The 21447-nt window shown below is 34.8% G+C and overlaps 1 protein-coding gene across 2 annotated transcripts; it reads right to left on the bottom strand.

Moving 5' to 3' along the window:
- Positions 1-1271: 1271 nt before the first annotated feature.
- LOC120086825 (transcription factor UNE12) lies at positions 1272-5083 on the bottom strand. 2 transcript variants are annotated; one of them, XR_005484340.2, is made up of 7 exons: positions 4403-5083; positions 3599-3718; positions 3365-3430; positions 2685-2750; positions 2140-2217; positions 1580-1979; positions 1272-1498 (listed from the first exon to the last, which is right to left on the bottom strand). XR_005484340.2 is itself a non-coding variant. In XM_039043630.2 (6 exons), the coding sequence occupies exons 1-6, from the start codon at positions 4802-4804 to the stop codon at positions 1749-1751; spliced, it is 963 nt and encodes a 320-aa protein (XP_038899558.1). In that variant the 5' UTR covers positions 4805-5083; the 3' UTR covers positions 1272-1748. The 2 variants fall into 2 exon arrangements, 1 of the variants encoding a protein (XP_038899558.1); XM_039043630.2 differs by having other exon boundaries at positions 1272-1979.
- Positions 5084-21447: the final 16364 nt, after the last annotated feature.

The raw sequence follows: 21447 nt of genomic DNA, 5'->3' as shown, positions 1-21447 counted from the left end.
TACTTGGATTTATTAAGACATTAGATTAAACTAGCCTTATTTAACCTTACGCGTTTCTATTCCTTAAATTTCGTTATCTTTGTTGTTGATGACCATAGTAATGCTAGAAGTCAAACTATAACTATAACAAAATCTATTCACTACTCAAATTAAGCATGTCTTCATTACGAATCCCAGCATATATAGTATACATACACAACTCATGCTTTGAAACAACTAATTTGTCACATTAATCGACAAGAATTGCATAGGATTAAATACAAGAGTAGGAAATAAGAATAAATCAGAAAAACAATGAACATTCATCGAAATCTCATAAACCCAAAAATAATTCCCCAACAAACCTCAAAATCAAAGTTTGGGCCTTCAGCCGATCCTTGAAATGCGAAATGAGTCATCAAAATCTTTGTTACAATACAAAATAGAAAGAAATCTCAATAAATGTGCAACTTCAATAGTGTTTATTGTTGAAGTTGAGTTGTTTACGCCAACTTAAAAAGTTGATGGACCAAATGGCTTCTATTTACTCATTTGCAAAAGATTTTAATACAAATTAGTAAGGTTTCTTTGATTAAAAATGCACGGTTTTAAATTGAAGAAGCTTGAAAAAGGTACACGGGCAATCAGAACCAAAAAAGAGAATTCTCCAAAGACCAAAACCACCAGAACCAAGCAATTTCTAATGCCAACTTTAGATACCAAAAGACTAACCCTGTTTGCTTCAGCCAATAATTTGGTTCTTCACAGTGCTTAAAACTGCTTTTCTTATTCCTTATGTAAAACCAAAAAAATGCTCAAAGAAAAAGAGAAAAGCTGTCTTTAGAATCAAGGATATCAAGCTTTTTGGGTCAAACACTTTCTCTCTCTCTCCTCAATGATTTATTTGCCCAATAATGATCTATGAGAACACAAAAGTCTCGATAACTTTGTCAAATTCATCATGCTTCCTTTGTTTCCAAGTTTAATTATAAATTTAGTGAACCAAAATAAACTTAATTCAACAAAATGGTCTTACTCTTTAAAAATTGGACGTTCAATCTCCCATCATAACAGTACATTGTAATCAAGAAAATAAAAAATTAATTTAACTCAATAATAATTAACAAGCACTTCCGAAGTAACAAGTTCAGTCCTCCATTTAGTAGAATTTTTTAACTTTGACGAGTCTAAATCTATAATTCAACCTTCTTTCTCTCTTTTTCAAACTCACCACTCTCCATTTCAAACATCTGCATTTCCTTTCCTTGTAAAGGTACACCATCCAAAAAAAATACACAAAAAAGGAAGAGTTTTTATTCATATTTTTACAAGGTCCCCACAACCCACTACATAAAAAAAGGTGCTTTGGTCATTTCCCACCACTCCCTCCACCCATTGATGCATAAACAAGAAAAGAAGGGCATATCAAGTAAAGCTTTGACAAATTCTTCTTGCTTTAGTTAAGCTTGTCAAGACCTGAACAGCCTGCTTGCATCTTTTAGGGCATTGACATCCATCCCTGTTTTGACAAAAGCTAAAAGTAATCTTAAAAAGCAATATAACTATGCCATCTGACTTTGATTGCAATACCAATACCCACCATAAGTGAAGGGGGAACAACTATGAGTGTTGCGACGACGGGACGCAGGCCATAGGACCCAACAGCGATCCGTAAGTTTTTTTTCCTTCTACTTTCTTTTTTCTTTTTCATTTCCTTTTAGGATTGTGGGAATGCACATCCCTCCCTCGGCAGATGCTGCAAGGTGATTCTATGGAGGAGGGTTACTCTCTGGCTTCACAACGCTCGAGCTATCGGGTGGTTGCGTGTGATAAATTGCCGAAGCCAATGAGATGGGCATGATGCAGAGTGCCTTTGATTGAAGGAATTGCATTGCGGCTCCTACGTTTTCTTCCATAAGTTTAGCAACTTGTCTTTCTGTACCATCGTTCGACCACTTCTCCCATGCCGGTTGGTTCCTACCACCTTCACTTCCTTCTTCCTAGGATGCAAGAAAGGTAGTAACCAAAAACAAACCATCAATATAAGACCCCATTTAATTACTATTCTGGACATTGTTATCGAGCAGCCACAGAAAACCAAAAGTAAAAACATTATCAAACAGGCTTTAAAGTCAAAGATTTCGTTTTTCATCTCATTACCTCAACTGATGATAGTGGAATATCCGTTACAAGTGGTGCCACAGCACCAGCTCCACCCAATCTACTCATGCTCAGAACCTGCAAAGTAGATAAATGCAACAATGGATAAATACCTAAAAAAGTAGAATATGAGAGTGACTGTTACGTCCCAAAAATGAGGGGGGAAAAGGGGCTGAAATTGAACTATGAGCACAAGCAGTAGTTTTAAATAACAGTAACAGTCATACTTTTTAAATTTATTACCTGCCTCAACTCCATAAATATAATTCACATAAAGATTGAAATATGCTTCAATTAGGAGTTGAAAAAGCAACTGGCTCCAAAGACTACAGTACATACTACATATAATGATCAAGAGAATAAAGGGATTGAATGGACAAACCATCTTCATATATGTTAAACAAGTAGTTTTAACTTATCAGGTAATTGATAAAACTATCATGAATATCAGTCAGCCCATGGCTTTTCCGCAATCTTAAAAACAATTTTTTTAATGGAAATTACATGGATAAACCGTGAGGTAAAAAATCGGAATATTACTTCACCTTTACTTGGAGACGTAGGAACTTTACGTAGTCCACTATTTCATCAAGCATTGCAGCTCTATCCGTCTACCCAAAACAACAAAAAATGAATCAGTACCAAACTAAGGTTAAGCATCCAAGAAAGAATCCTAGAATGCCATTATCAGTAGAAAACAGTAGTGAAACTAAAAATGAGGTCAATAGGCTACTTGAGCATCCATGAAAATCCACTTTTAAAGTGGAAGAGTAGACATTAACATCAAAATGCGCCAAGGTCAAACGCATTCATAATTAGCATAATTAGTTTATATACATACGAAGTTTGATATGATTTTCCAGTTGCACTCACATGGGCAAGGGGAATACAGGGGCTGAATGCGGCACATCTTTGGACCAACCAACAGTGTAAACTAGATGTAAAGGTAATTTGAGTTATTGACAATTAAAATCTAACCTTGCAGCGAAAATCACCACATGTTAGGATCGTTTAGATTTCTTATCATCATATTTTACCACGTTTTCTAAGTCATGGAACCAAGAGTTTGAGAAACAACAAGAACACAAGAGACATCTATGCCACTGTTACTAAGGATTAAGTTTCAGAAGTTATAAACCAAAATTGAAAACTAGTGCAATTGCCTGAAAGTGAAGCGGAACAATTATCTCAATAATCCCAATGACTTAAAATTATGGACAATCACCTTATTGACACTTGGAACAAGCTCCTGCAAAGCCCTAATTCTCTCTGCAATCCTTTCTCTTCGTAACTGCAACAAAATGTAAATAGTAATGAAAATTACTTCCAGAAACCTAAAAAAAAAAACAAATAACTTTAACAACAAAATATGACCAAGTGCTGCAATAATATTTTGGTACAATAATAATCTAGCAATGTGTAACTGTTTCTGGTTTCTCAAAACTGGTGTCTATCCTACCCGCTCTGCGATGCTATGTGGATCAGTCGCCTGTCCACGTCTCGCCCGTACCCTAGGGCGCATTGCTGGTGGATGTGGGGCTGCACCCATAGTACCATGCATTTGTTGGCCTTGAAAAACCTGCAAAAAGATTCAAAGAGAGTCACTTAATGCAATTCAACCACTCCCTATCCCCTAAAAAGGATATTTAAAAATAAATACTTTGCATCCAGAACAAAAAGAATATAGAAAACCTCTGCCTCAAGAACAAAAGAATGACAATACATCAAACAATAATGTCTGTAATTTCCCATTTCTCTTGAGCAAGACACCAAAAACCAGAAACATCACAGCCATAATTCATCATAGAGCAGAAAATAAAACCTGAACAAAGATATTAAAACACCAGACGCTTGTTTTCATCATAATTACTTAGAAAAACAGTCCATGTTATTTCGAGAAACAAACATACATGTACACACACAAGGGAAAGCATAATTCTAGTTCAGTAAATCACGACCATAACAAAGATAGGTAGCTATTTGAAGCAATAACCAACCGTGAAGAGAAATAAAACATCATATAAGAATTCACTCCTGCTTCCACAGTAATCTCCATATATCAAACAATGCCTATAATCTTCTGATATGAAACTCCAAAAGAATCTCAAGTCAGTGAGTTGCATAAGCTCCCCAGTCCCTTCTCTCAGTCTAGTTTCCCCATAAATAAAAGAAATGAAATTACACCACCAAAACTCTAAGAACCCACAAAACCAGAAACAACAGATAAACGTTTTGAGCAACAATATCAGAATCAGGATCTTACATTTTTAACAGACGAAGCTCGAACATCAACAACCTCACCACAATACCGCTTGCCACTTCCAGAAGCTTCCTCAGCCTTAAGAAACCCACTCTTCCCTTGGTCCAAGCTCAACCCCAGAGGAAAAGGGGGTCCGCCATGAAACCCAGCTCCACCGACACTTCCACTTCCAATCGTAGTGATATGGCCACCACCGTCGCCGGAGCTAAGCTGAAGCATCATCGGAGCCTGACCCTGAGCCGCCGCCGCCGCCGCCGCCGCAGCAGCAGCAGCAGCAGCAGCAGTAGCTCCGGCCAATCCGCCGTCAGTTCCAGCTAACCCTTGGTCCGACGAACCAAAAGGGGAAATCCCAAGAATCTGCTCGAGGAAATCATCGGCCGGAGTATCGGAATGATTATTCGCCATGGAATTGAGCTGGAGTAATAAGGCGAAACTGAATGGATTAAGAAGAGAAGCAAAACGGCTGTTTCAAATAGCATCTACATGCAAGAGGGATCGATTATTCAAGTTTTTTCCTTTCGGTTTGGGGTTGGTTCGCTCTCGATGATGGTTCTATCTCTGTGTTTGTAATTTCTTTGTTTAAGTTTGGTTCTACGGAGAGCAATGGAGAACGAAGAGACAGAGGCGAAAAAGAAGGAAGCTTTATCCTGCTTAAAAATGTTGCTACTTTGTCTAAAAGGGGCTACTTTTTACTAAATTTACATTTCTAGCCCTTTAAGATTCTTAATTACGTTTTTTTAAGCTTTCTTACTGAACGACGTCGTCTTCATGTGAACTTCGTCGGGTTGCCTCGCCTCCATTGTAAACCAACGAACTTGTGAATGTTTCAAATTAGGGATAGTCACAAAGGGCGGGAATAGGAATACTTCACCATCTCCATTCCTGCATTACTGATTACACTCCATTTAATTCCCTTTTTTTCTTTTTATTAATAATCTTAATGAAATATGTCATAGATAGATTTACTAAGATAGAACAAGATCGAGAGTTTAGAGAAATGGAAGGTCTATAAACAAAGAATGAAAGATCCAATAGTCACCTATGGCCTTAGGAGACTATTAAGAGTGGATTGGTTGGAATTCATGAGGGAGCTTAGAGATAGCTCAGAAGACTTTTAGGGAGCGTTTGGTTCAAAGATTATCCTAATATTATAATAATCACCTCTTACCATACTAAATATTATTTCAAAACTCTCAATTAGTTATAGTCAACACTATTTCAAAACTCTTATTTACTACAATTTTTACTATTTTACATTCATCAATTTTTATTTTTTGCTATAGTGTTTACTATTCCTACTCAAACTAAAATAGTTTATACCTCAAACACATACTATTATAACTCAAACTAAAATAATTTATACCCTAAACATAAACTATTATAACCTATGACAATAATAACTAACTCCTTACCCCCAAATACCCCCTTAAGAAGTCTAGTGGTAGCTTAAAGGACCCATAAAGAGTTTAGAGGTAACTCAAATGAACTCATGAAAGAGCCTGGTGGTAGATGAGATGACCCATAGAGAATCTAGTGGTAACTTAGAGGACCAACAAGGGAGTACTAGTGGTAGCTCAAATGACTCATGAGAGAGTTAAAGAGGTAGCTAAAAAGACCAATGAGAGAGTTCAAATGACTTATAGGGAGCTTAGAGGTAGCTGAGATGACCCATGAGAGAGCTTACCATGTAGCATTACCATGAAAGTCCTAGTAATGCCTATTGATACAATGGAGGATTCATGTAATAGTACCTAGTAATGTCATTGGACCTCCGTATTAGAGCAAGTGGTAGTGGTCCACTTTCATAATAGACATGAGTTAGTGGAAAGTCGAGCAGATAAGTATCAATTGCCGCTTCAAGTAGTGGTGTTGTAGCTGCCTGAAATGTATTGGTTCAACGATTGCATAAATTAAAGATAATGATCAAAGATGATCTGAAAACACTCACAACTATCCTCTACTACTTTCACGTCTCTAAACTTTGACTAATATGAGTACGAAGTGTTGGTGACCTAACACCATAACGATGTTTATTTTTCTTTTCTTTTCTTTTCTTTTTTTTTTTTTTCCTTTTTTAAGAAACATGGATTGTTTTCCTCTAAACTGCAAATGAACTAGTTGATCCATTTTCGACATCAACAAAATATGGTGAGGGTTTCTTTTAGAAAGGAAATGTGATGAAGGTTAATAGGGCCTCAGCAAAACATAGTGTATCCTAAAAAAAATGAGAACTATCTCCACCACATCCATCTTCATCAACTTTTCAAAGTAACAGTTTGAGTCTATTTTTTTTAATAGAATGGTTCATTAGTGTTCATAGAGGAGTGGGGGTTGGATAAAAGGAAAGAAGAGGAAAAAAGTTTTTTTTTTCTCTTTAATTACAAGTTCAATTATTGTTATTTGATCTAATATAATAAAAAAATATATATATCTAATTAATGAAAATATGTAGTTTTAAACTTTTTCTTCAAAGGTAAATGATTAAAATGACCAAATTGAAACATTAGGATGAAAGACACGTGTTCCTAAAAATTTGGAGACTAAAAAGCTACTTTTCCCAAGAATTAATTAGTAGTACACTGGTACTTATAAGAGTTCTATCCTCACTCAAAATTATTCAATATTTCACTTCACATGTTTAAATGCAATTTTTATATAATCAAAATGAATTTGAATGACTAAAAATATGATTCATAATGATTTTAGAAATTACGAAAGTGATTTTAACCTCTTCAACATGTCATTACCACTGGTTTGAGAATCACTTTTAGTTGTTAATCAATCATATTATCACTCCTAATCATAATTACATGGGTCTCAAATTATAATTATTTACATCTTTTATCATTCTCTCTCATCCTTTTTTTTTTTCGCAAAGGATCCCATCTATAACTTATCTACTTTTAAGTTACCGTTGAACAAAAAAAAAAAGAAAGAAAGAAAGAAAGAAAAAACCCTCTTTCTATCGCACTTTAAATTGAAATTATATGTTTTTATAGATTACCAACTTAATTTAGTATAACGGTTGGGGGTGGGGGGACTTTTTAAATATAAAAAGATGGGTCAAACTATTTACAAGATAATTTCACAAACTCAGTAATATCCAACTCCAATCCACCGAAATACCAAAAAAGCTCATCCCACATGTAAAAAACATGTCCATCCACCAGTATGACCCAACTCGACCCATGATTAATTGGAGAAGCACATGATTTTCTCTACGATTTTTCCCTCCAACACATATGTGCTATCCGTTCATCTTCATTTCTATAGTTCCAATTTTGAATTTCTCTCTATCATTCTTCTTTTTCTTCTTCTTCCACCATGGTTGCATCTTCTTCTTCTACTTCCGTTATCGCTACTTCTTGTTCTTGTTCTTCTTCTTCTTCCACTACCGCATTACTCATTCTTCATCTTTCTCCTGCTACCGCTGTTGCATCTTATAAGGATTTAACAAGTCAACTACATCGGTAACCACTCAACCCTTCAATGTCACTCTTTTCATTTCTTTTCATCAGTCAATCAGTGGTCATAATTATAAACCTAATTTTTGTTCAGTAATCATATTTATTAAACATAATTTTCGTGAACAAATGGTAAGCAACATCAAAAGAAAAATGGTCAAAGGTGAATCATTAGGCAAAGCAAAGAAAACAAAAACTGAAAAGAAGAATGAGAAAGTAAAACCAAATGTATAAACGTTAATCATATACTTGTGATAGATGGTAATAATGTTCTATCAAATGTATATCATTAAAGACAGTGATAGACCATTATCGTTGTCTATTAGTGATAGATAATGATAATATTCTATTACTCTTTATCATTTTTTTTTTATTATTATTATAGATATGTTCTGTTTATACCTACTTATGATATATAAAGATATCATAAAGAGTGATCTATCAAGGCAGTGATAGTTGTCTATCACTGTCTATCTGATAGACTACCATTGTCTAACACTGATAGTTGATAGATAAATAAAAATCTAATTTTATTGCTGGTAGTTGTTGATATATACTTGTTATATAATATTATTACTATTGTTTGACTATTTTTCTAGTATTAGTACTTGTTCTAGTATTTGGTACTTGTACTCTATGTTTTTTTGTTCACTATATGCTGAATGGATATTAGTCTATCACTATTTATCAAGCTTATTGTTGGGATATTATTTATTTTTCTACTATTTGGTACTTGTATTCTATGTTCTTTTATTCACTATACGCTGATTGGATTTTAGTGATAGAATCTATCACTATCTATCAGATGTATTACTAGGATATTATATTTGTTGTGATGGTATTGTTGTATATCAAGCAGTGATAGAAGTCTATCACTGTCTAAATGTGTGATACAATGGAAGTTCAACCAATACACCAACTGATAGAACATTATCACTGTCTATCAGGGATAGATAGTGATAGTGTTCTATCAAAGTCTATCCCAGATAGACAATGACAGTGTTTTGTCAATGTCTATAAGGAATAGATAGTGATAGACTACTATCACTGTTTATATGAGACATAGAGTGATAATGTTCTATCAAAGTCTAAGATAGTGATAGTGTTTTATCAATATTTATCAAGGATAGACAGTGATAGACTATTATCGATGTCTATCAACATATAATAATTTTGTTGAAAAAATTGTAACTAGTGTTGGTATTTTTCTTGTTTTTATAAAGATGTTAATTAATATGACAATAATAGACAATGGAAGGCGAAATGTTAGACTAAGTGATAGAACACTATCACTGTCTATCATTAATAGAAAGTGTTAGACTACTATCAATGTTTATCAATAGAGTAGATAATAATTTTTTTTTTTTTGAGAAAAACACCATCAAAGGCAAGATATATTAATCAACACGACCCTTCTTATCAGCCCTGACAACACAGGAAAGCCAATAAAAAAAATTACACAGGAAATTTCTGACATTTCCTCTCTCTTATCCTTTTTATTTTAGAGATCAATACATATAGACCGATGGTCCGAAGATAACCATGTCAGGTGGTGAACTCTCGCCATGGGGAAAAGTCTAGAAAAGTCTTCATTACCCAGAAGACGATCGAGCCTTTTAAGGATAGGTTGGTCATTAGCCCATTTATTGGACCATGTAAACTGAGAGCCCACAAAACCAAGATCCCTGATAAATAGCATTTCGAAGCCTCTCCATACAAGGTTTCTTTCTACTAGACCTACCTTTTTGTTCACTAATCCACATGGCCTCATTTAAGTCTTTTCAAACCAACCAAGTAGATTCATCATTATTATGTAATCATTGAATCAAATCACACGTAATTTCTTTATTAATGATTTTCAGACAACCATAAATCCCTAAAAAAGGCCAACATCTATTTTTCCATATCAATAAGCAATCAATATGGCTTTTAGAGAAATAATCGGATACTCACATCTACATCCTCCCTTCAAAGTAAACTCAGCCCGCCACTTCTACCACAAGTCGCCACTGTAAACCAATTTTCAAATTTTAGCCAACATTTTACATTATGCACCTTTTATCATCGCATTTTATCTCAAATAAAAAGATCATTAGGGGTTACCAATCCTTGGAGATCTCTGGACGCTCTTAGGTTCCCCATACCTAGAGTGTTCCAGCTTGGTATTTTCATTTATGTCAATGAGCCTCCACTATTAAGTCTGTTAGTATATTTCCTTCCCTGACTTTTTGTTTTTTTAATCACAGGAATATCCTAACAGTCCTTTGTGTCCTCCGTACAAAATTTCCTATTTCCTTTTGAGAATTCATCAACAACCATTTCTTTCCCATTACTATTTTTAGAATTTGCAATTTTTGATACCCCTTATTCTTCCCCCACAACAAATTCCCCCCATCTCTTAGGCTTTTTCGATTAAGGCCCATTCCCAACCCTGTTTGATTTTTAATAGCCTTCTACACCCCATCTTCAGCCTCCTCTACCTCTATATTCTCCGTTTTTCTCACTTCTTATGTTTCCACTCTCCCACTCTAATCCTTCAAACCTAAGCCCATCCCTTCCTCCTTTGTTTTAAGCCTCTAGCTCTCCACCCTAATGCTCATTGTTCCATCTTTTACATTTCCCTTCCCTTCAATCCCTTCTTCACTCATAATCACCCTCCCCTCATCTCTTCATCTCCCTCCATAGCCTTCATCCCCTCTTCCACTACTCTCAAATCTATGATCTCACAGCCTATATTGTTTACTCCCTCTTCCTCCCCATTCTTCCTCTCCCCCACCTCTCTATTGACACCACTTTCTGTAACGACCCGACCCCCTAAGACTTAAGTTAGGCCGTTGCTAAATACATGCATACATGGAACTCAAAACGACACTCTGTTATGGCGAAATAAATGCTAATTAAATAAGGTAAGTTCAAAATACTTTCATTAAATTCAAATATTAACACAATAGTAGGGTACCCAGAAATCATAAAGGATAGTAAATAAGTCTGAAAAACAATTCTTAAAAGTAAGTTTTAAACATCAAAACTAGAAGTTAAGAAAAACATGAAAAAAACTTTAAATTTCATGATGCGGAAGCGTAAAAACTAGTCCCAGTGGCTCGATCACGAATTCCGCTTGTCCATCACCAGTGCATCCTTACCCTTACCTGAAACAATAACATGAGATAGAATAAGTATAAAATACTCAGTAAGTAACCCCACTACTGGGGTCAGGCTAGGCATGTATGTCCTTTAGATACCCACCTCTGGTGAAACATATACACTGCTCTAGTCCTCATGGGACAATATACACATGAAACAAGAAAGAGACTGAGTCCTATCCTACTGTAGTTAAGCATGCCCACTACCTCTGGTGAATCCGAAGTAGACACAAACTGGTGAATCCCGAAGGAAACACAAACTGGTGAATCCCGAAGGAAACACAAACTCTAATGGGCATCTAACTAATCAGTAAGGACATTTGCACAGTCTCAACATCATAATCATCACTATACGAATCTATGACATACATGTAAACCTCAACATTATGGTTCTACAACATACAGATATACCTCAATATCATCAGATCAACTACAACCATATGGAAGCACATACCATCTCATACTAGCATTAAAGTGTCTATGTTCATAAATAAATAATTCAGATCTCGTACCAGAACATACTTTGATCATATTATACTATCAATCTATCATGCTAACGTTCTGCCATAACATACATTTATCACGCTAGCATACATCTAATGCCTAGCCCATGGGCAGTTCCAGTAGTAAGATTACTTACCTCAAAGTTAAATCCAAAATTAACCCAAGCAATTAATCTCCAACAAAGTAATTCTTGAATTAATTCCCCTAGCACAAAACACAAACACTAGAATTCAATCTTTGGAGCCAAAACCAAAATATACCACATTTAATCCAACGAACCCCAATTTAACTTACCAAAGTTATGGCTTTGTCCAAGATCAAATCCACAACCAAAAGTTTGATTGACCAATCTGAAACAACTTTTGCAACGCCACACGATCCGCTTTCAACCTTGAAACTCTTCCAACACTCAAATCTATGGCCCAAACATGATGGTCATTCACAATTTTAGCCAAAATCAACCGAGTATTCTAAAATCCACAAAGAAAATTCTAAAAACTTTTATCTTAGCCAAGGACTCCGATATTCTGGCACAAGCAATGGTGGCGGCGACAGAAGAAATCCGACGGCTAGACAGCGGATCAGGCCGCGGATCTAACGATGAGGTGAAGTGAACCTAGGCTGGATGATGGGACATGCGGCTTGACGGTTAGCAACAAATGGTGAACCTAGGTTGTACGGATCGAGCTGGATGATGGGACGGGCGGCTCGGCGGTTAGTGGCGAATGGCGAGCGGCGGAAGATTGGTTGGGCAAGTGAGCGACTGGCTGGGCTACAGCGGCGACTTTCAATGTCAGTGAAAGGGCGGAATGGTGGTGATGGCTTCCACATGGACGGCAAGCTGCTGGCTAGGCTGGCGGCGAGATCTGGTCAGCCTAAAACCCACAGCGGCAAGAGGAAGGGCGACTCGGCAGAGGGGATTTGGGGCGGCTGTCGGCTAGGGAAGGGAAGAAATTTCGAGGGAGGGGGAAGGGTTGCGCAGATGCGTGAGGAAGAAAGGGGGATTTGATTTTTTTATTAAAATAATAATAACAAAAAAGAAAATAAGTATAATTATATTTTATTCCTTTCCTTATCCCACTTTATACTATTAAATTCCTTTCCTTTTCAAAAGAAAATTAATTCCTATCATTAATTTTTAAATTGAATAATTTCAAGCCAACAATTAAATTTCCGCACGTACATTTGAAGTCCAAAATTTCAAAAATGCCCTCCAACTAATATCAATTACTGAAATTTCAAATAATAAAGTTACTGAAATTACATTATTACAAAAAAAAAATGTGCGGGGTGTTACACTTTCCTTCTTCATAACCTTTGCTTTCAACCATTATCCATTGGACCACACTCCGAAATCATTAATCCCTTTGCACTTGAGTTCACAGTCCCGATTCATATGCCCAATGATTTCATAATTGTAACAAAAATTAGGAAGTTTTTCATATTTAAAGTCACACCATACCTCTTTTGAGTCCAAAACTAGAAGTTTAATTCCCCTCCATATAGGTTGTGTCAAATTCACCCTTATGTTAACTTGCATACACAAACTAGTCCATTTGCTCCCTTGATCACATTCAACCTCCAAAAGTTTGCCAACCGCATTACCTATTATTGTAGCCATCTTTTGTGTCATGCACCCAAAAGGTAAGTTGTGAACTTGAATCCAAAAAACCTCATATTTAAATGATAAGGACTTAATACTACTATTATTCGTGATTTCCTCCATGACAATGAGCCCATTATCAAATAACCAAGGTCCTATGTTCAAAATTCTCAATTTATCCTTTAGAGGTTTGAATTGAATGACAAAAAACTTGTCCCAACTCCATCAATTCTGGTGTGTATATTCACTCTGCAAACTAATTTTAAGATCGATTTTAAAGCATCCATATTAGCTCTCTTAAAGGAAAGAAGTTTGGCTGCTACACATAATTTTAGTCTAGCTTTGTTGAGGAGTAACCCATCATATTTGATACTATTTGTTGTTACCTCTTTCTCTATTATGGACATTTTGTCCCATAGTGTCTTGATTTCCTTCATTGTTTATTTGTGTGGTAGGTAGCAACACTGACAGGTGGCACAAAAACTCATGTAAGATCAACCTCGAAACTTGCAAAACCCTAGTCATCAAAACCACTCTCATGTAGATAAAAAAACCCTCAAACCGAGGGAAAAACCTCCAAGAGGGTTTTAATTATTAGATAATAATTTTGTTCTTACATAAACTACATCATGTTATTGAAAATGTAGTTGCTAATATATTGTTTTAATATATCTTTTCAACAGGTGGAATATGAGTTGATATTGGATAATAAAAAAAAATTTAAGGATTACAATATACTTAACATTAGAAGTATTGAAGATATTAAAAAGAAATTAGACGAAGAAAGTTCAACTGAAGTTAGAAATGGGTCTCTTAGACATTTTCTTAATCTTAAAATGAACAAAATTCCCACAAAATTCCTGAACTATCTAGTGAGAAAACCATTTTACCAATAAGTAAAATGTCCTAACTTTCAACTTTAATAGACATATAGCAGAATTTGACTGGAAGGAGTTTTGTCTAATAACAGAATTGAAAGGACATAACTTTCCAGCCATAGATTTAGAAGAAGATAAGGTATCTGAACTTTAAAATGCTTTCTTCGTTGAAGATGATTATCTTTCTAGGAAAGATATAGAAAGAACCTTCAAAATGTTATGGAGTTCTAAAAATGACACAATTAAGGTTAAACTAGCCAAACTCTACATCTTGGAGGCTATTTTAATGGAAAATTATCAGAAATAGTACGTTTAAGTTTTTACCTTACAAAACTAGCATTTTTTTAAAACTCATAAAGATTTTCTCGATCCATCTCGGTTGAGATCGACCACGAGATTTTAGTTAAAAAATCAATCTTTTCCAACTTATAGATTGTCTAAGGCTTTCTCAGTATATCTCGTCAGATTATACACTGAGTAATTGGATCTCGGTGCTTATCTCAGACAACATAACACTGAGATTCTATATATTTGAGGTTTCTCGATGAAATCTCAAACATAATTAACACCGAAATTTGTACATTTGAGCTTTCTCGATGGAATCTTGGGCAGAATTAATACTAAGATTCTATATATATCTCAAATCTTATCCAATTTTTCAAAAAATTTTATCTTTCCTAAAATTTAAAAATTTTGAATCAATTTGGAAAATCTAATTTAATAATTGGAAAACGCATTTGGAATTTTGAAAATTCATAAAATTGTGAAAACATAAATTATGCTAAAAATTTAAAAAATTATGTAATAATTTGATATAATATTTAGTAAACATAACTGAATTTGGAGAAATTTTGAAAATAGTATAAGATTTGGGAGATTAAAAAAAAAAAAAAAAAAAAAAAAAAAAAAAGCAAATCTCGGTGTGTAATCAGGAGAGATATCCCGAGAAGGCCCAAAATAATCGATAAATCGAAAAAAAGTTGATTTTTTAACTAATCCTCAGTGGTTGATCTCCCTCGAGATGGACCAAGAAAAACTATTTTTTAGAGTTTTCAAAAAGTGTGCTAGTTTTATAAGATGAAAACCTAAACATGCTATTTTTCACAATTTTCCTATTTTAATCCCCAAGCAATCACACAACTATATCAACTGGAAACATTTAGATATTATGGACAATCAAGAACTCTTTAAAGACTACCCTGAAGATTGTCTTACAATCTTACTTATTCAGTTCTTCAAGAAAGCATCTTATAGTAGAAAGGAAGTTGTCTACCTTCAAGGATTCCCATAGCATTAATTTATTGGGCTTTTGAGACGTTCCAAAACTTTCATCATTAGATGTTGGTTTTGGAAGAAAAATTGCAAATAAAGGTCTAAGAATAATGACATGGGAGTGTCTGGACTCAGATGAAAGGAGGATTCTGTATAAAAACATCTTCAAAACCAATGATGTAAGTAATTCCTTGTTTTCATTTTATTTATTTGCACAAGAAACATTGATGGACAAATCAATAAACAAGTGATAGGCATCTATCATTATCTATCACTTGTCTGATAGACAAAAATAGTAGTCTATCGATGTCTATTACATATACAAATGTATCATTATCTATCACTAATAGACAACGATAGACTACTATCTCTATCTATCATTAATAAACCCAATCACATTGTTGAGTGATAGAAAGAGATAATAGTCTATCATTATCTATCAGTGATGGACAAAGATAAAAAGTATCACTGTCTATTAGTAATAGACAACTATAGACTACTATCTTTGTCTATCACAATTACAATGGTGCTATTATTGTTTTCTAATAATTTAACATGTGCTTACTTATAGTTTTGTATGCTTCCACTACAACCAACAAAAGAATAATCTCAATCAACCACCATGAAATATTTCATTGATCTGGAGAAGGAGACAAAGAAGAAGGAAAAAGAAAAAGAAAAAGAAAGGGAAGAATAAAAAATAAAGGAATTGAAGAATTGACTGAAGAAGAAGGAAGAAAAAATGTGTCTGTGAAACGAATAATAGAATAAATTCAATAACTCAAAAAAGGCCAAAAGAGATTAGAACGAGAACAAAAAGATTTGAAACAAGACCAAAAAGAAAACATAAGTTTGTTGAAAACAATTATGGATGGCTTGAAGGATAGACTTCCATTTGAAAATCTTCAACAACAAAAAGGAAAAGAGAATAAAAAAAAAGAAGAATGAACATAGTGTGGAGAAAAATAAAGCTCCTTCTTCTAGCCTACAAGTTTTGGAAGAGAATGATAATATTGATGAAATGGTGGAATGAGCAGCAAATTATATATCTGGGGTACGTCTTTGGTATGTGGTATTTTATGTTTTAATTGTAAGTATACATTTACTAACTATAAAATTGCCTCATCTTGTAGAACAAAATCGAAAATGACAAATAAAATGAAGGAAAGGTTTGTATACAAGTTTTTTTTACTGATAGACAATGATAAATGTCCATTGTTTCTCCTTCTCATTATCTTTTTGTTTGATTTGTGCTTTTTGTTATAGGAATCTTATCATTTCATTAAATTTGTGTTTGATTTATTTTAGTTTTAGGAATCTGACGTCCAAACCCAACAACTTGAAACACAAGATTGTTGAGGTTGATGCCTAAATTTCGTAGGGTTTTGTAGTTTGTAAACACATGTATGAACAAACATTATGTAATTTATAATATATGATATTTTATTCACTTTAGTCTATAAAATATGAGATATTTTAGTTGCTTTAACCACAAACCAATAAACTAAGATCTCGGGTTATCGTTGTAACATGTGGAGACGGATCGTGCTTTAAGTGATAACCTAAATGGTTTATAGTATATGGATAAAGGAGAGATACCTTATCCTGGTGACACTACGAGTGTAGCCCGCTTTGTAGGTGTTACAAATGTTGTAAAGTATTACAAATGATCTGATCTTGATCATTCGTGTATTAGACATACGAACGAGGATACTCTATACAAAAGAGTTTGTATAAGACCATATCACGAAATTTTTCGTCTCATTATATAACGTCGTTCGTAATTGAGACTTTCATTTCACTAGGATGACCATAGGTAACATAACCTTAATCCTAATTGAGTCGTGAACTCCTGCCTATGAGGGCGGTCCTTTGACTTGCATGGGTAAGAGTAGTCAGATCGTCGACTCAACAAGCCTACCATTTTGGGGATTCGTCTGATTGGGAAGCTGGGAACTCAGCTACATAAGATGGAATTCACTCCTTCCCCGAAATAGGGGTAAGTGGATAAATTGCTCCCTTAAGGGCTGATTTCGGGGCTTGAATTGTTGGGTTTTATGTCCTAAAACTCGTGGTTTAGTAAGCATTAGAATTTATTATGAAAATTCAATAAAGTTGTTGCAGAATATATTATTTTTTAGAAATCCAATAAACCCAAGTTTCGTGACTATTGTATGAGTACTTAAACTTTATGTGGAGACATACAAATGTGGAGACATACAAGTGGATCAGGTTCGAGTAAACAGTCAAAATGATCTATAGTATATGAATAAGGTTGGGTACCTTATTCTGGTAACACTATTGGATACGGTCTACTCTGTAGTTGTTATAAAGAGTTGTAAAGTGTTACATACGAAGTGATCCTAATTCGTGCATGTTGAGACATGAGGAGTGGAGGTTGATAACGGGCAGAAATACACGTTATTACAGTGTTAAGTTATTAATGCAAGTTTGCATTGATAAAAATATACATTCTTGCGTCCAAAAGCATTAAGTTCACGCATAAAGTTTATTTTAGTTTTAGTCGCATGCATCCATCGCATGAAAATAGTTAACTTATGTATTTTTGTGCAAAATATGTGATGACGCAAGGCGAAAAATGCGATCACAAGAAATCAACGGCCGAGCGCATCAAGAGATTGTGTAACGCAAGGCTATGCGATCATTTGTGCTCGCAAATATCTATTCAAGAAGGTTGTCGCATAGAGCCAGCGCAACTTTAGTGGGCGCATCTGGGTGAAAAGCATAATAAATCACAATGGGACAGAAAGCTGATGACGGTCAATTCCGAATTAAGTTGACAAGCCGTTAACGAACTACTGTAGCAAGTACACTCAACTTTTTAGTGACAAATATTCGGGGCATCAGACAGAGAATTAATGCCATTCCATCAGTGCAATCATACGAGAGAAGAATCTTTTCACCCCGAAGCTCTATAAATACCAGAGGCCGCCTTCAGTAAAGGAGTTTGTCTAGTTCGACAGTTAGATAATTTTCTCCATAGTTAGAAGTAGCCTTATTTATAGTTTTCTTTTAATTAGAAGATAGAGCGAGAGAAGAGAAGAGACACCAGAAGATCGCTCTGGTCAGCTTAAGAAAGAACCCAGAAGGTGTGGAAAAACAGAGAGAGGGCCGATTCTCGCGAGAGCGAGATTATCTTTTGAGCAGAATAAAGAAGAACAGTGTAAAAGCCTTGGGAAGTAAGAGATTGCTACCAGGCTCTTTATTCTTATTCCGCATTGTTATTCTGTATTTCAATTGCATATCTATAAAATGGAAATTTCTTATCCACATTTGTTCACTCTTTTAAAAGCACGCATGAGTAGCTAAATCGATCAAATGGGTTGAGAATAACTTAGCTAACATGACCTAGGATTTTCATTTCATGCGATCATCTTATCTTATGTTGTGCTCAACACCCCTTTAGAGCTACTCGAAAGAGAGTCTAAAGAAAGAACCTAAGACTTAAGAGAGCTAGGTTAAAATCTAGACTCGAGAAAGCAAGATTAGATCTACATAAGCAAGAGATAGGAACTTAGAGATAAGTTCTGTTTGTCAACATGCATTGCATGCACCCTAGAGATAGGTTATGCTATTATGCGGTCGCCTTGTATGTTGTGTGTCATTCGTCATCGCATAGACAAGAATAGAGGCTTATGTGTAGGTCCTATAAACTTATCTCATATATCACACATGTTTTAAAACTAGAAGCCGTAACATTTGCGTTGAGATATGATTTGCTATTGTATTTGTGTAGCATGACCGCATAATATGAATGCAATCCTAGGAAGTGTTAGCTGAACCCCTTCTCAACTCGTCCTCCGCATATTCATCGCATCTTTCGTAATATTAACTCTTTACTTAACTCTGCCGCATACATTTTTTTTACCGCAAACAACAACCCAACAACTCTTTGATTTATTGGTTACCGCAAAGTCATCTTAAAAATTATTACCGCATATTGTTTTTCTTAGTCCCTGAGTTCGATCCAGGACTTACCAGGAAACTCAACAGGATTTATACTTGGGTTTTACTGAGAAAACATGTTGCACAACGCATTTTTCATCACCGCATTTCCTTTCATTTTATCACCGCATAAAATAACGCATCAGGGGTGTCCTGTGCAAATGAGTTTTGTGCAAGATCGGACCACGAAACCTGTCACTCTTACTTTATAACGCTGTTTACTGTTTAAGACTGACTATTTCAAAGCGATGACCTAGGTAACTTAACCTTAATCCTGAGCTAACTATGAACTTCTGTTTGTTCGGGATTATCCTTTGATTTGCAAACGGTGAGAGTAGACCAATTGCCTTTGATCAATAAGCTTACCACTTTGGGGATAAGACCGAATGAATAGCTGGGAACATAGGGTGCAAGAGGGAATTCACTCCTACCCGATTAGGGTTAGTAGAGAGGTTGTTCCCTTCAAGAGCTGATTCTGGGTCTTGAACAAGAGGCTTCACCCTCTCATTGGCCTGAGAGGGATTCGATTTATTGATTAGATCACAAATAAATTGTTCATTAGGGAATCAGTGGAACTTAAGGAACAAGAAGTAATTTCGGGGGTAAAACAGAGATTCGACCCAGTCGTTATTACGAGCAACCTGTGAAAGGTTAACTTACTAATCATGGTTATATCGAGTGGACATAATATATCTACAGTGAGGGGAGTTCAGCTATGGACTTTAGTGGAATCACCCATTAGTTAACGAATGGGGGTTAGATCGGTCTAATGAGTTTAGCCGATTAATCTCGAATCGTTGGAGCCCATGATTTGTAGGTCCGCGAGGTCCCCCTACTAGCTCGTAAATGGATAAGCTCGAGAATAGCGTGATAAGTTAATTTGAAGTGTTCAAATTAGAATTAAATGAATTTTAAGAAATAATATTTAAATATGATTTAAATATATGAAGACGGAATTGTGTTAAAAATTAATTTGATATTTGATATAAAATTAATTAGAATTATTTAAATTATTTAAATAATTATTTATTGATTTTATTTAAGAAAATTAATTTTGTAAAATTAATAATATTTTTCAATTTTATTAAATAAAATTGATTTTTGAAATCAATTTTGATAAAATAGAAAAAGAAAAGAAAAACACAAAGTTGGAAAAATTGATTTTCCATTTACTCCATGAACTAGCTTACCAACAACTCACTTTACCTCTTCATTAACTCCATGCATGAGGTGCATCTCATGCAGCAAGCTTCTTTGCATAAATGTCTGCAATATATAGAAGATTTTGGAGTGTTTTAGAGTAGGGCAACCGAATGAAATTTTGAAGAAAAAAAAATTGATAGAAGAAGGGTGTTCTTTTCCATGGTTGTTGTTGTGAGCTTCTCCAAATTCTCTTAATTCCAGGTTATTTTGAGTCCCACTACTCAATCTTGAGCTCCAAGAGAATAGTAGGGAAGATCTTAGGGTGGTCTACAACAAGATCCTATGGAGATTTGCAACTGAATCGAAGCTTAGAGGAAGTTCTTCAAAGGTATATCATGAAACCCATTTTTTTTTGTTGAAGCATGTTTTCTGTACAACCAAAATTAATGAATTCAAGTGCTTATGGATCCTGGTTTCTTCCGCTGCACATTGGCACCTTCCAACATGAACAATGTGGCATTACACCTTCTCTTGGCCCGAGAAGGGTTTAGTCATAGTGGAACTATGATCTATTATTCATTAGAGGAATCAGTGGTACTTAAGAAGTTAGATATAACTACAAAGGAAAAACAGTAAATTGGCCCAACTATACTTACGAGTGATTTGTGGAGAGTCATCGTACTATTGATTGGTTATATCCAATGGACAACAAATATATCTGTAGTGCAAAGAGTGCAGCTGTCAGTCTTTAATGGAGTGTCCGACAGTTAACGGATGGTAGATATCGTGATTAAAGAGTTTAGTCAGTTATTCACGAATCGTTGGAGCTTCAAGCTACAAGTCCATAAGGTCCCCTTGGTAGCTTAATAGTTTCAAGTTGAGAATCAGTTTTTGGGTTAGTTTGAAATGTTCAAATTAACAAGAGGGAATTTGATTGTATATGATATAATTAAATTGTTTCAATTATATATGATATAATTGATATGATGTATTTGATACATTATTATTTGATTGGAGGAATTAATATAAATATGATTTATATTAAATGCCATAAAAAGAAAAAAAGAACTATAGT

This window comes from Benincasa hispida, chromosome 9, assembly GCF_027475165.1.
Source record: "Benincasa hispida cultivar pf3 chromosome 9, pf3_genome.v1.1, whole genome shotgun sequence".
Classification (NCBI taxonomy): domain Eukaryota; kingdom Viridiplantae; phylum Streptophyta; class Magnoliopsida; order Cucurbitales; family Cucurbitaceae; genus Benincasa; species Benincasa hispida.
This window is presented reverse-complemented; position numbering and strand designations above follow the sequence as displayed.

Bases quoted from the DNA above. Each gene is read 5' to 3' on its own strand.
- LOC120086825 (XM_039043630.2), bottom strand. From the start codon at position 4,804: ATGGCGAATAATCATTCCGATACTCCGGCCGATGATTTCCTCGAGCAG. The intron at 2,751-3,364 runs GTGATTGTCCAT...TGTTTTGGGTAG, and splicing joins TTGTTCCAAGTGTCAATAAG to ACGGATAGAGCTGCAATGCT. The intron at 2,218-2,684 runs GTGAAGTAATAT...TCTACTTTGCAG, and splicing joins TCCTACGTCTCCAAGTAAAG to GTTCTGAGCATGAGTAGATT.